This window comes from Zootoca vivipara, chromosome 4 (assembly GCF_963506605.1).
Source record: "Zootoca vivipara chromosome 4, rZooViv1.1, whole genome shotgun sequence".
In the NCBI taxonomy this organism is placed as follows: domain Eukaryota; kingdom Metazoa; phylum Chordata; class Lepidosauria; order Squamata; family Lacertidae; genus Zootoca; species Zootoca vivipara.
The window spans coordinates 25,315,480-25,330,584 of record NC_083279.1 but is presented as its reverse complement, the minus strand read 5'-3'; the positions used below and the strand labels follow the sequence as shown (position 1 = coordinate 25,330,584).

Genomic DNA, 15,105 nt, shown 5'->3' with positions numbered 1-15,105 from the left:
GCCCTGTCAAAACATAACAAAGAAATAGGATCTGAGCAAACCCTATAAAGGACTAGGAAAAGATGCCACTGGCAGAACTGTGAGAATTTTTTTTTGTCCAAGAGTTAACATGAGAGCATGCTGTTTGCCATGGTTGCAGCAAATTGTGGTATTGTATGTGTCAAGGGGTGCGGGTGGTGCTGTGGTATAAACCACAGAGCCTAGGGTTTACCGATCAGGTCGGCGGTTTGAATCCCCGCAATGGGGTGAGCTCCCGTTGCTTGGTCCCAGCAGTTCGAAATAGGTACCACTCCAGCGGGAAGGTAAACAGAGCTTCCGTGCACTGCTCTGTTTCACCAGAAGCGGCTTAGTCATGCTAGCCACATGACCCGGAAGCTGTCTGCGGACAAACGCTGGCTCAGCCTATAGAGTGAGATGAGTGCGCAACCCTAGAGTTGTTCGCGACTGGACCTAACAGTACCTTTACCTTTACCTTATGTGTCAAGGAGCCATTAGGGATCAAACACCACAGTCAGAACTTGCATATCACTTCATACACAATGCTTCTGAATGATACAAATGTGATCAAGTAATGCATGTACATGTGTCATGCATGTACATTATGGCCTGCCTCATCTTCTGCTATCAACAATAGATCAACATCTTCCTAGTTTTGTAAAAAAGAAAAAAAGTTAGGAAGTAGTAGATCGACTCCAATGCAAGCTAAATGCTAAATACTGCTGCCATCTAGCAGCTGATCTTAGCCACTATCCTAGAGGACAGCACAAGCAGAGTATCATAGCCAGGTTATTTTGTTGGGGGCACATTAAATGCTTCTAATTACCGTACCTTTAAAGCCCTAAAGGGTTTGGATCCAGAACCACCTACATCCTTCGCCACTACTCTGCTTTGCTGCCCAAGATGTGGAGAGGCTCATCTCTATTTCTCACCTATGAAGGAAGATACGTGTCTGTGATAAAAATGTCTATGCAGCTCCTCTTTAACCATCTTCTGCTCAATAGATCAATATTTATTCCAGCAGGTTTTTGCCTGGCCCAGTTGATGTTATCTGTTTTTATTCTGCCTACCTCTGTTGCATAATATTGTTTGATATTGTTTCATGACACTGAATTTAATTGTTGACAGCTGCCCTGAGAGAAGGGCAGGCTAGAAGTTCTGTTTGTTTGTTTTTAAGTAACTTTTGTCTGTCCCTGCATTAACAGTTCATATTGTACAAAGTGTTACAGATTCCCATCATAAAATGTATTGTGGGATATGGAAAAGATTATTAGACATTATTAACAAAGCTCCAGTCTAGTTAATGCAAAGGAAATACTAATAAATTAACATATGTTTTCACCTAGCAGTCGTTAGTTAGGTCCTGGAATACCCAAATTCAATCCATTGAGCCCCCTGATAGAGCTGGCAACTGTAACCACAAAGTGTCAAAATGTAATCCCATCCATCTCCAAGTTTTGCTAATGAGTTACATTTTATGAATTGATACCCTTGGGTTTTTTTTGGAAGCAGCTGTGCGCGTGTGTGTTTAGAAAACTATTCTAGCAGGGCATAAATAATAAATATTTATCTGTACCTATTTTCCTGTCATGGAACATCCTACATACTATAAATACAATTCACTTACATCTGTTCAAATCATAGCAATGGAAAAATCCAGACCTGCATGTTTTTACTTTTCCCAAGGGCATACGTCCTTACATACTTCAGAAAAGCTAATCTATGATGAAAACAAAATGCAGATTAGGTGCTATTCTTATATAAGGGATCACATTGACCTTTTGGGGAATTCAAGCCGTGTAAATATGTTGGTACACAGACAATGTTTTCATTTCTCATTTGGCTAAATTAATTTCAGATTCAACTTAATTCTTCTACATCTTGACTAGAGTATGCTTGGCATGGGCACCTCCAACTATTTTTATAGTTATACATGCAAGTTTTATGGCAGGAGACATCCACAATGCAGATGAAACAACTTATTTTCAAATATAGGTTAAAGTTTCACCTATAGCTGCTTGTATTGCACCCCTGAAATTTAAGCAACCAGCTTCTCTCTTCTGCAGAGCAAAAAGCTATAACGTGAGCTTCAAACAAATCTCAGGTTGCCCAAATTCTACTACTATGTACATACAAATCATGGGATTATGTCTATGCACTGTAAATATAATCCCCACTTCATGTTGGCACACTTTTTTTAATAAAAAAATACCAGTAATATTTAACAATGCTTACATTGGGCTGAATTATATTAATGACTTTGGAACTTTTCTATTTTATTACACCTTACATGATAAAGCAAGAATGTCAAGCAGAAGTTACAAAAAAAAGTTTTTAATAAAAATGGAAAAATCTATCCCGTGCCATAACACGTAGGTTCTTTAAGAGTTATTATGCTCTGCTTATCCAAGAGATTGTATCAGCAGAACAGTATCTTTGGACTTCATTTCACTTCTCAGTCTTTTGGTAAAATAAAAGGTTGCACACCATGAAAGATGAGATACGACACCTTCACATCTCAAATGACAAAAGGATAGAGGCTCCAAGTTTCAATTGCTATGGATAATGAACATAAGTAGTACTGTGGACTGGGAATGACTGAACCAATTTATCTACCACCTGAATGGCACGGCTGCCACTTCCTACACAATTTTGTTGATATCTAAATCCATTTCTCATGTAGAACAAGCAGGTCATGTATGATGTAACCACATGTGGTGCTGAATTTGAATCACAAGAGATTTGTATAGAGATTTGCCATTTAATTTTCTTTTTAAAGCAATATTATTTACATTGTGAATGCTATCACTTACCTGCATTAGAGAATGCACAGAAATCTGTACTAATTCCAGTAATAAATATCTGAAGTAATAAAAGCTGATGAAACATTACCTAATACATTCAATTTAACAATTTCAATGCAGAGATTATTTTTATTGTTAGAAGAATAGAAAACAATACTTAGAACGCATTCCCCAAATTATAAAGAACAATAATACAAGACAGCATATATATGTCCAATACATATGACATTATTCTAGCTATTTCACACACATTAATCTGCACTTCAAATAGAGAGCAGAAGCACAACTACTTAAAAAATCTAAACAAGCAAATTTATTGAGGTGCAAACATTGATTTTTCCTTGCAATACTTATAAAAATGATCACTACTTATGATTCAAGACAAATTACTATACTATTCCATGCACAATTTAAAACAATTTCAGTTCTGTGATGTTTACACTAAATATTGAGCTATTCAATATATTTCAAATAAAAAACTGGATTTGGAGAGTTAAACTGATTGGGCGAATTGCCACATTTCTGCTATTCTAGCTGCTTATTTTAGTAATTTAGAAAACCATAGTGCAAACCTATAATGTTGGGAGGGTTGGGAAAATGCAGACAAGGTATAGCTAGCAGAATCTGGACAATTTAAGAACAGAACAAAACATATTGAAATTAAATTTCAAAGTGTTTGTGAACATCTCTCACAAGGTCTAGTGAAACTGAAATATTGCCCCAGTGAGAATATTGTTGATGGCATAACCAAGGCTTTCAAGTTTCAGAAACATGAGAGATGTGTTTGCAATTGGGTCTGAATAAGCATACTGCATAGGTTTTTTTTGTATACTGTACTCCAGTTCCGATAAGGACCGAGGGGGTTGTTGGTATATGTGAAACTGAAACTAGTAGTAATTCTGTATCTACACAGTATAATGTAAACAATATAATAGCGGGAGGCTTCAAGGTCAGAAGCACAGGTAATGTTCATGCGCAGCCTGTCTCTGGGCCTATATAAGATTGAAAGAGTTGAGTTTGTTCATTTTCTCTTGCTGCTCTTCTCCCTGCGGTGAGGGGGAGGGCCATCTCCAGATGCAGCATGCTAGCAACTGATGTATGGGTTAATGATGTACAAAATCATTAAGCTGTAAACCGGAAATAAACCTTACTGCCTGTACCATGGGTGTGAAGCGAGTTTATTGCATCGGTGATTGTTTCCACAAAAGGCTTGACAACGCTGCGCAGAGTAGAGCATGCAGAGGAGCATGCTGGACACTTTGTGAGTTGGAAAAGATGCTCACAAATATTCAACAATCACAGGAGTCATAGGATTCTGCAGCAGTCTCCCTCTTGCAGGCAAAGAGGTCTGTTCTTAGGAGTGCCCTTCCAGCCACCATTGAAAGGACTGCTACTGCTGCAGTGGAGATGGCAAAAAGGAGCTGTTTGTGGGAGCATGTGGATCAGGGAATCAAAAGCCCACATTCCCTGGACACAAACCCAGGATGTAGGGTAGAGGGAGATGTACACCACCTCTGGGCTCTGCTCCTTCTGTCTCTCACCACCTCCAACCTTCTGTTATGGGTAGTGAAGTTGTGTCACGGCTCAGAATGTGATAATTCTGTTGCCAGAGCATTTGTAATAACTCATTGGCTGCTCTGTCCATGACTTAATCTCCATTTTTTTGTTTTAAAAACAGCACTCCATACAATCCAGTACAGACCTATTACTTTGGTAGTTCTGGGTTTACTATTTCTGCAAACTAATGGCTACAATATAGCAGTGTTAAGCAAACTAGGGCCCATTTAAATAAATGAGTTAAGTGCACTTAATTTCGCATTTAATTGTGGCCATCATGTTTATTGTGACATGCTGATATAGTTGCATAAAACAGTTCAACCGCATTACTGACAAGCTAACATTTTTGGAGATTCTTCAACTTCCAAAATAAATATGATTAAATCTGTGGTTCAGTAAGTGATTCGATAAGTGATTCGTTCAATGGTTCGGTGCCATCAACTGGCACCTTATTGGCCTCTTCACTCTGAGTAGGTGGCTCAGTTATTGTATCCATCTGTTTTTTATTGGCCTCTTCATTATGACGACTTTGGCAATGGGTTAGATGCTTCTTAAAGCCTCTAGGAAAGTTTGATTCAAAACTGCAACGTGGACATTTAAGCAAACTCTGACCATGAGCAGCAACATGGTTTTTAAGGTGAGATTCCAAGAGAAATGCCTTTCCACATATGTCACACTTGTATGGACTGTGAACGTTATGCTTGTTAACCAAATGATGCAAAACAGCACCTTTTTTCATAGCCCGGCAGCAACAAATTTTGCAATAATATTTGCCTTTGCCACGCTTCATATATTTTGCTATTTCTTCTTCTGAGATAAAGGCTTCCTTTTCTTCCGTAAACTGCAGCACACACTGAGGCTGAGTGGGAGTAACTGCATCAATTTTAGTGTCTTTGTTGAGGTCAGAAGTTTCTGTATCAAACTGTTCTTGATCACTGTTTGATTCCTGCTCCTTAACTTCAGAGGTATCCATTTCATTATTTCCACTCCCACTGTTATTTAGGTCTATATTTGCAGTTTCCTGATTTTCCTTCTTCGGTTTCTTCTTTGGACAAGAAAATAATACTTCTTCTTTAGCTTCCTTGGCTTGTATAAGCTGCTCCTTTGGAGCTAACAGACTACTGAATGGATTCTCACCTTCTGGCTGCTCAGCGAAGAAATCTTTACCAGATTCGGAATGTGCCTGCAAGTCTGAAAAAATGGGTGCAGCAGACTGACCAAAGTCAGAGACAGCAGTTTTGTGAACTTCCCTGCCTGCTGTTTCCAGTGGTCTGTGGACATCAGAACCAAAGTTCTGCTTTGGATCAGAAGACATAGGAGCAGGTTTTTGGAGCTCAAGTGAAAGAGAACCTTTTGAAGGCTCAGCAAAGAAACCTTGCCGTAGTTTCTCAGGGGAACCTGGAAGAGCCTTCTGTGGTTCAGCGAAGCTTGCATGTTTCTGAATTTCAGGAGAAACTGAAGAAGCCTTCAGCACTTCATGAGTAAGAACAGGAGGTTTCTGAGGTTCTCCAAAGGGAACATGCTCTGGAACTTCAGGAGAAACTGCAACATGTTTCTGGGGCTCTGGGAAGAAGGCATGCTTTTGGGCCTCAGGTGAAACAGGAGGTGGTCTGTGAGGTTCAGAAAACAGGGCATGTTTTTGGACTTCAGGAAAAGACATGTGACTTTCATGGAAGAATTGACGTTTTTGTACATCAGCAGAAGTAGGAGGAGGAACAGATTTCTTAGACTCTGGAAAAAGTGCCCGTTTTCGGGGTTCGGAAAACAAAGCACGTTTTTGGAACTCAGAAGAAACAAAAGGAGCAGGCTTCTGAGTCTCTGAAAAGAAAGGAGACTTCCGAGAGTCAGAAGGGAATTTCCAAGGGTCAGGAGACATAGGAGTTGGCTTACGTTGTTCAGGAAAGAATGAAGGTTTCCAAAGATCAGGTGACATTGGGGGACCAGACTTTCTAAGCTCTGTTGGCATGGGATGTGCAGAGGGTGGTACTGCTGGTGATGACCTCCAGGTGTCAGGAGACAAGACAGGTTTCCAGCCTTCAGGATAAACAGAAGAAATGGGTTTCCAGGGCTCTGAGGAAACAAGACTAGATTTCTGAGACTCAGGCAAGGAAGTAGATTTCCAAGGCTCTGGCACAAACTTCTGAGGCTCTGGGGACATCAAAGAACCTGGTCTTCGAGGTTCTGAGGCAGGCCTCCTGGACTCCATTGACATAGATGTGGGAGGTTTGGGGGACCAAGGTGACACAGTAATAGAAGACTTCTGTTGTTCGTGGGAAATATTAGGAGCATTCCTCCAGGGTTCTGGAGCAATACTAGGAGCAGACCTCCAATGATCTGGTATTGGTGGTTCAGGTTTCCTTAGTTCAGGGGAAAGCGCTGAAGCAGGTCTCCGCATCGGAGGAATATGCCTGCGAGTTTCTGACGATATAGCAGATGTAGATTTCTTTAGCTCAGGTGACACAGCCGGAGAGTGCCTGCGGGGCTCAGGAGACACTGCTGGAGAGTGCCTGCGAGGTTCAGGAGACACAGCCGGAGAGTGCTTGCGAGGCTCAGGAGACACAGCTGGAGAGTGCCTGCGAGGCTCAGGAGACACAGCCGGAGAATGCCTGCGAGGCTCAGGAGACACAGTTGAAGCAAATTTCTGTGGTTCAGATGCAGCCACAGGTGGAGATGCAGGCACAGCAGACTTCTGAGGTTCTGGGGATACAGGTTGTAGGGGTTTTTGTGGTTCTAGAGAAACAGGTGGTGCAGGCTTCTCTGACTCTGAGATAGATACATGCAATTCTGGATGTACATTAGGGAAGGGTTTCTGTGGCTCAACATATGTGGCTGTGCCAGGCTTCTGTGGCTCAGGGGAGATAGTAGATACAGGTTTTGATACATCTGAGGACTCCACTGGAGTGGGTTTCAGGGGCTCTGGAGCCACAAAAGGGACTGGTTTCAATGGCTCTGATGACACCACTGGAATAGGTTTTGGAAGCTCTGATGATGCAACAGAGATGGGTTTCTGTGGCTCTGGGCATGCAACTGGAGCAACCTTCGGTTGCTCCATGGATACAACTGAGATGGGCTTTTGTATCTTGGAAGATAACCCAACCTCAGGCTTGAGGGGTTCAGAGGGAGCCAGCTTCTGAGATTCAGGAGAAACAGTGGGTTTCAGTGACTCAGGAGATGGAGAAGACTTCTGAGGTTCCACAAACAGAGGTTTCTTTACAGTTTCTGCACCTGTTGCTAACAAATCTTTTTGCTCTTCTTTCCATTTGTCAGGCATTGCATGGTGTGCTGTGATGTGATAATAAACATTGCAATACATTTTGCTGGTAAAAAAACATTTGTGGCAGTGGAACAACTTTGCACTTTTCTGGTAAAATATAAGTTTCCCCAGTCCTGCTGTATCCATTTCATCACAAAACTCGGGGTGGATAGTACCCATATGAATCTGTATGTTTTCATAGTCAGACCCTCTGAAACTGCAGTGGTCACATTCCAAACGCTCTGTTGTTTTACGCAGGATCTTCAACATGTCCATTTTTCTGTTGTCAACTTGCATAACACTACACATATTTCAGACTGTAAGCTCCAGTATTCCTGAAATAAAGGTTAAAAAGTTAGCACATGACATACAAAAAGTTCTTATTAAAGTAAAATTAACTAAATGAACACTCAGCTGAATAATTATATTTCCTAAGAAAAATCAAATCATCTGACCTTGTTAAGCTGTACATCACAATCTTCCACTTCGGAGGGAAATCACCCTTTGTACAAGTACTTCTGAATATTAATCTCTTCATTGTATACAAAATCATCAGCAGTTGCTGACGGCAATTTAATCTGTTTACCAATTCCAGATAGTTCTTTCTGTTGCAGAAAGCCTAACAAAACACACAATCTGCAGAGAATATCCTGCTAGTTCTAGATTCTTTTATTTAAATCCTACAAGCAAATTCCAATGGAATGGAGCTAGCAAATGTATGGGTTGTGAATTTGGCTTTAAGTGAGCTGATCTTCCTGATTTCACTATTAAATTATGCTGTATTCTTCCTCATTCTGTATACCAACTAAATCAGTCAAAACCCAGAAGGGCCATTACATAGTAATGTATATCACAGTTGTAAAGTACAGAAATTTTGTATTAGGAATATTTTGCTATGTGCCAGTAACATTCACTCTTAAAAGGGTTAGACTTATAGCTCTTTGCAGATGTTACTATCTCCCATGTACAGCAACACGGAAGCAAGGCAATGAGCCACGCAGATAAGTCCCACTCCCAATGCCACACACTCCATCTAGTGCTTCCCCCAAAACTTATGCATATAGCACATAGACAGCTGCAGTGGAGGGGTTTTAGTCACAGCTGGAGCAAGGCAAACCACAAGCCCAGGTTCAGATACAATGCTATGTCAAATATTGACTTTGTTCCAGAGGTAGCATGGAAGCAGGAGGCCTGGTCAAGGAGCACAGTGACTGCAATCTTCCCCCTAGCAACCTGCATATTTTTTCATTCATGCTAAGCCATGGGGTAACCTTCATTCACTATTTCAACAAAAATAAAAACTAACCAGAACTTTTGATTTCCATGTTCACTGCTACATGGGAAACCCCAGGATGCATCCTTGATGCCATTTCTCAAGGCACCATATACTACTTAAAGTTTTTGGAATATTAAAATATTTGACATTGAAACTACCTATTAGCAATGTAGAAGCACACTGACTCCATAGCTTTCAGGAAGCTACCGTAGTATAGTAGTAGGAAAATAATCTGTGAAATAGAAGCCTCCAATTAAAATTTCAAATAAGCCAAAAGTCGCTGGATATTTTTTATTTCTCAGCCCACCATCTGCAAATGGGGATACGTGAGAACATAAAAGGAGCCCACAGGATCAGGCCAATGACACATCTAGTCCAGCATCCTGTTCTCACAGTGGCCAACCAGATGCCTGTGGGAAACCCCAAAGCAGGACCCAAGCACAAGAGCACTCTCTCCTTCTGCCAATTCCAGCAGTGGACATTCAGAAGCATTATTGCCTCTGACTGTGGAAGCAGAGCACAGCCATCGTGGCTAGTAGCCATTGAGCCTCTTTTAAAGCCACAGTACTGGCTTGCCTCACAGGATTGTTGTTAAGGACTACTGAGATAACACATCTGAAGCACACCGAACACTAAGCAAAAATGATGCATAAATACAAACTATTAAATATTTAAATATAAAATACTGTTTTCTTGATGACAGATAGGTGTGAAGCCACTATGAGTTTTCTTAAGACTGGCAGGTGCATACACTGTAAACATATTACCGGTAGTGAGGACCACAGTTCACAATACTGTATATATTTTCTCTGGCATATTCTGTACACATCACTCCTCACCTACAGCTATCACCCTTAAGACATTGAGACTTGCTTTAGAAAGAAGTGCAAAGTATATTACACTTGAGTGACCTCTGGAAGTTATTCTATTGGTAGTTATTTTTTACCAGTGCCTTGGTTTGTTTTTAACTACAGAATTTTATTTCGATTGTTTTTATGACTGTCACTAGCCACTTCAAACATTTGGAGAGGCAGCATGCAAAATGTTCAACAAGTTGAATACTACAAGGTGCTAGAATGCATTTTCTATCCTTCAACCTTCAACATTATCAAAGTTAATCATAATGTTTTGATGTTGGGCTTTAAAGTATCTTTATGTCTCAGCAGGTTGGTCTCTTGAAATGAGCTTCCACAGCTGAGAACACCCTTTTAGGCAAATAAAAGGACCCCAAACTGAAAGATCTAGTTTCACAGAGTTGAGTTCTAATAAACAAAATGCCAGTCGAAACCAAGAATCCGAACCCCTTTATAAAATGTATAGTAGGGATTCTGGCCCTATAAATTTATATTAGAAACATGTCTTAGGAAAAATTAAAGGTTTCCACCTGCTTAAGGTGACAACAGTCACCTTAAGTCTCAGAATCAACCCAAGTCTCAGAATCATAAAGTGAAATGATTGTACTATTTGCTTTTAATAAACAATAGTATTTATTAAAATGTTTTCAAATATTTATTTTTATTATGTATTTTGGGTTTTTATATTGTGATTTTATGTTGTAGCTGCCCTGAGACCTGTGGGTATAGGGCGGTATACAAATTTAATGAATAATAATAATAATATGAAATACTAACATTAACATAATGTTCCTCCTGTGGCACAATGGGTCAGTGCATTTGGCTGTTAACCAGAAGGTTAGTGGTTCGTACCCTCCCAAGGACAGCTGTGGGCAGGATTGACCCTTGGGTACCTCCCAACTGTACAATTCTATGATCTGTGCCTGTTTGCCCATAGCAGTACTAGCACTTCATGATGCATCAGGAAAGAAAAAATGGTTTGGGAAGTTGCGATTAAAAACAAAGCATATGTAACAACTAAACATAAGATTTTGTACTAACCGATTGGGATGAAATCTCCCCTCATCTAAGAACACCATATATTTACTAAAAGAATCAGGGCACTACACGAAGAATATTTAATAGGATTATATGAATGGTATGCCAAACATGCTGCTGTTACTGAATGCACCCAATCCAAATGCCAACCCCTTTCAAGAGTCACCTCATGTTGAAAAATGAATTCTACTCTTCCTACCCTCATTTCCAGGGTTCCTGGTCTTCCAAAAGAAGACAGACACCCTATTTCAGAACATCACATCTCCCTAAACAAGCACGTCACATCAGAAATCACAATGCAACTTAGGAACTTTCTTTTTAAAGTTTTGATGGGGCTACTCATGCTCTTATATCTGTCATCAACAGATGAACAAGCATCAGCTAAACCTTTCAGTGTATACAAACTACGGTATGTGTTTGGTTATTTGTTGAATTAACTGCTGCCAGCCTCTGGAAACAGCAAACAGAACCACCTGAATAAAATGGCAATATAATATGCTTTCCAAGAGACTATTTAAGCAATGATATTTCCACCAATAGAATAAAACATGTCTTGAAATGTGCATCCCACTGCTGCAGTTAGACGGGGGTGGGGGGTGGGAATCCAAGCCGATGTTGGCCTTACACAAAGGATGGGGTACCTGTAGCTCTCCTGATGCAGGTGGCCCCCAACACCCAATGAGGCCCGATAACCTTAAGAGTTAATCCCAAATAACTGAGCCTCGTAGCCCAGCCTTCAGGAAACAGCAACGACCTGCTGCTGCGCATAAACGTTGCTAAGGGCGAAAGAGCTTAGGGCCGACGCCAAGCACAGTTGAAGACGGTTCGATCGTGTGCACGCACGAGCCGATTAATAAGTTTGTCAGCAACAAGCTCTTCGCAATGACGGTAGGGGAGGGGGAGGTATCAATGGGGGAGGGAGAGAGGCGACAGACAAGAGCTGTACGCGCGCGCGCAGAGAACGGGGGAAAGGAACGCGCAACCGAGCGCGCGCAAAACGCTACGTGAACGGAAAGTGGGAGGGGACAAAAGGCTACTGTGATGCGTTTAAAAAGAAAAAAGGGCGGGGAGGCGAGCCGAGCTTTTCACACATGAGGTGAAAACACGTCCCTCTCCATTACCCTATTAAACTGGGGGGGGGGGTGGGGAGGTGGTGGAGGAGGGGAAGGAAGGGGGGCTGAAGAAACGGCAAAGTACCTACCCGGGAGAAAACAACGGCTACGGAGTGAGAGGGGCGCTTCCCTACAATGGCGGCTGCTCTCACAAGCCAGGGTCGAGAGGGATGCCGGAGACTGTGGCGCGCGCGCAGGAGGGGGGAGGCGGCGGCTGAAGGCGCCAGGCGACGGTACTGAGGCGGAGCGGTGGGTAGGCCGCGCGGCCACACAGGCGCCCTTTCATTGGCTCGCGCCGTCCAGCTGCTGCCCAACTGCCACTTGAGTTCGCCCCGCCCCCGCTGTAGAATTCGGCGCAGGCGCGTGGCGGCGAGTAACGTCGTTGAAATGAGGCTGTTGGGGAGGGAAGAGTCTGCTGGAGTCGCCATGATGCCTCCATCTCCCCGTGCTTCCCGACCCGTGAGGAGGAGATGGGAGTGGGACTCCTCCGTCATGGTGTTTACGTGACAGAGATTGCATGCTGCTTAGTTCTCGTGACTAGGTAGTCATCCTACAAGTTGGGGGCTCACATGACTGTAATTAATTTATATTATAATATAATTATAATATAATTTTTTAAAACTATTAATTAAACTATAATCATAGCTGCCAAGTTATCCCTTTTTTTAAGGGAAATTCCCTTATGCTGAATAGGCTTCCTCGTGAGAAAAGGGAAAACTTGGCAGCTATGCTATAATATAATATTTTTTCCTGGCAATTGTGTGTTGGTTTGTACAAATAATGATAGAAAAGCAGAAGGTTGGCTCCTGATTCTCTGATGTGCTATTTTTCAGTGTCCATCGCATAGGAAATGCAGACGAGAACTAGACATAAATTGTATGGCAGCCTCTCAATATGTCACAACCGCAGGGAAGGTTACCTGAATTCACCAGCCTGCTGATGAAGCCCTGGGGTGCGACAGCATTTGTTGCATTTTGCAGAGGATTCTGAGGGAATGGGCACACATTTACATCCTTTCATTTGTATGCCACCTTAAAATCATGCTTGAGGCTGCTTACAACATTTTTTAAAATTACTTGATTGAATGAATCTTTATACAGCCCTATACCTGGGGGTCTCAGAGCAGTTCACAGAATAAAATCAAGATATAAAAGCACAAAATACATAATAAAAACAAAAACAACCCAATTGCCCCCCCAAAACACATTTTAAACATAACCAAGGTTGTCATAAACACTGAATAAAACACCAGAAAGTACACAACCAAACTGAACGATTTCCACGTAAGTCATAATCAGATCTAAAACAAAGATGCAAAAAATAACAGGAACAAACTCCACTCCAACAAAATCCCCTAAACTATACCTCAGCCCAAGAGTGTTCAGCAGCCTCAGCTTTTGTAGCTGGAGTCAGTCTGGGCCCTGACATTTGAACTTTGTATATAAATAGCACATGTGTGTTGCATTTCATTTGTTGGGGGAGGGGTGGCTCCACAGCTTTTCTCCATAATGTGTGTGTGTGTGTGTGTATTACACTGTATATATATTACACACACACACACACACACACACACACACTGGCAGGCTTGTACCCAGCATTGCTTTGGAACTCTAAAAAACCGAAAAAATCTGTGAAGTTTTGAAAGGTTCAGTCTTGATTCAAAACGGTACCCAGTTGTACCCAAACATAACAGAGATGGACACCTTGATCTCAGGAACCACCACACTTAAATTTGGTTAAAATTAGTGCAATTTCTAAAGGCTCAGTCTGCCATCTTGATTCAAAGTGGCATGCAATAGTATCTAAACTACGGTATTAAAAAAAAAAACCCTGCTCCGTATATCAATAACTATGCAAAATTTGGTTATAATTTCTTAACAGCTGTCCAAATGCATAAGACAAACAACTTTTAAATATATATTCAATATTTGGCATCTGATAATATTACCTGAAAATAATCATGCATCTGATGAATTGGTGTCTAATTCCTAAATGCTTATACCTCAATATTCCTGTTAAGTTCTTAAGGTGCCACAAGACTATATGTGTATTCATTACACACACACACACACACAGGCTGAAACACTGATTCCTCAAAGTGCAGTGTTTGCTGACCTCTACCGGCTGATAACCTAAAAACAACAGTAACAAATTAGAGCTGAAATTTGAAACATCCTTATTTAAATAGGGAAGAAATACATAATATATTTCTGCAACTAAAAGAGTATAATCTGGTGTTCTTATGTTACAAGAAAGGAAACTATTTTTGTTACTTTGTTGTGTTGCTGTTGCTGTTGCTTTTTTTCTTTTCTTTCCATGCTGTGATTTATTATTTCTGCTACGGTACTTTGAGTGATCTACACATAAAGGAGCATCTTTCCCATTATCAACAAGCAGGTAAGGCCTTGCTTGTAGTGCTATTGACAGATGTGATCTGTGCAGTGCAGGGCTTCTTCTGTCATGGTGCCTTGGAATTCATTTCCATTGGAGACACATTTGTCCCCCCCACCCCATTGGTTGCTTTCAGGTGTCAGGTGAAGATGTATCTGTTCCTTTGAGCATTGATGAGTTCAATAACTAGCTTATCTGCATTAGGAGTTTCTATTTTATTGAAATGTTCTTGACAATGGGTATTGGTTTTATGGTTTTAACATACCTATTTTGCAAGGCTTTTGGTAATTAGCTCTGAAGGATATTAGTAAGAGGATATATTAACCATATTTAATCCTCCACAAATCCATGTGTGTAGGTTAACACAAAGAAAAATGAAAATAAAATTCCTTCCAGTAGCACCTTAGAGACCAGCTAAGTTTGTCATTGGTATGAGCTTTCGTGTGCATGCACACACTTGTTTTAAATATGTGGGGCTTGTGCATAAAGTAGCAGAATTTACATTCCATCATTAGGCGGATTTTGTGAAGTATAGGAATAAGTTTTAAAACCATTTTTTTAAAACCTTTTTTAAAAAAAGATTTATTATATTCCAGCTCCTTAGGGCAGCTGCCTCCCTTTCCCCCTTATTCAATAAAACAGACCACAGACTACAAGGTAAGTTTAAAATAATTTACTTACAGTTACTTACAGAGACTTGCATATTCATTAGTAACAACAATAAAATGCAGGAAAATGTTCTTAAAGGTTGTGTTACCAATCTATGAATGATTTTAATTACTGTTACTATTTTATTATCTTTGTGTTGTGTTTTAATATGGTT

The 15,105-nt window shown here is 40.9% G+C and overlaps 1 protein-coding gene across 1 annotated transcript; it reads right to left on the bottom strand.

Annotated features, from left to right (window-relative positions):
• Positions 1-2,916: 2,916 nt before the first annotated feature.
• On the bottom strand, positions 2,917-12,412 carry CHAMP1 (chromosome alignment maintaining phosphoprotein 1). Its single transcript, XM_035115522.2, has 2 exons — positions 11,981-12,412; positions 2,917-7,946 (listed from the first exon to the last, which is right to left on the bottom strand). The coding sequence occupies exon 2, from the start codon at positions 7,918-7,920 to the stop codon at positions 4,738-4,740; it is 3,183 nt and encodes a 1,060-aa protein (XP_034971413.1). The 5' UTR covers positions 7,921-7,946; positions 11,981-12,412; the 3' UTR covers positions 2,917-4,737.
• Positions 12,413-15,105: the final 2,693 nt, after the last annotated feature.

Excerpts from the sequence above, each read along its gene's own strand:
- CHAMP1 (XM_035115522.2), bottom strand. The coding sequence starts at position 7,920 with ATGTGTAGTGTTATGCAAGTTGACAACAGAAAAATGGACATGTTGAAG.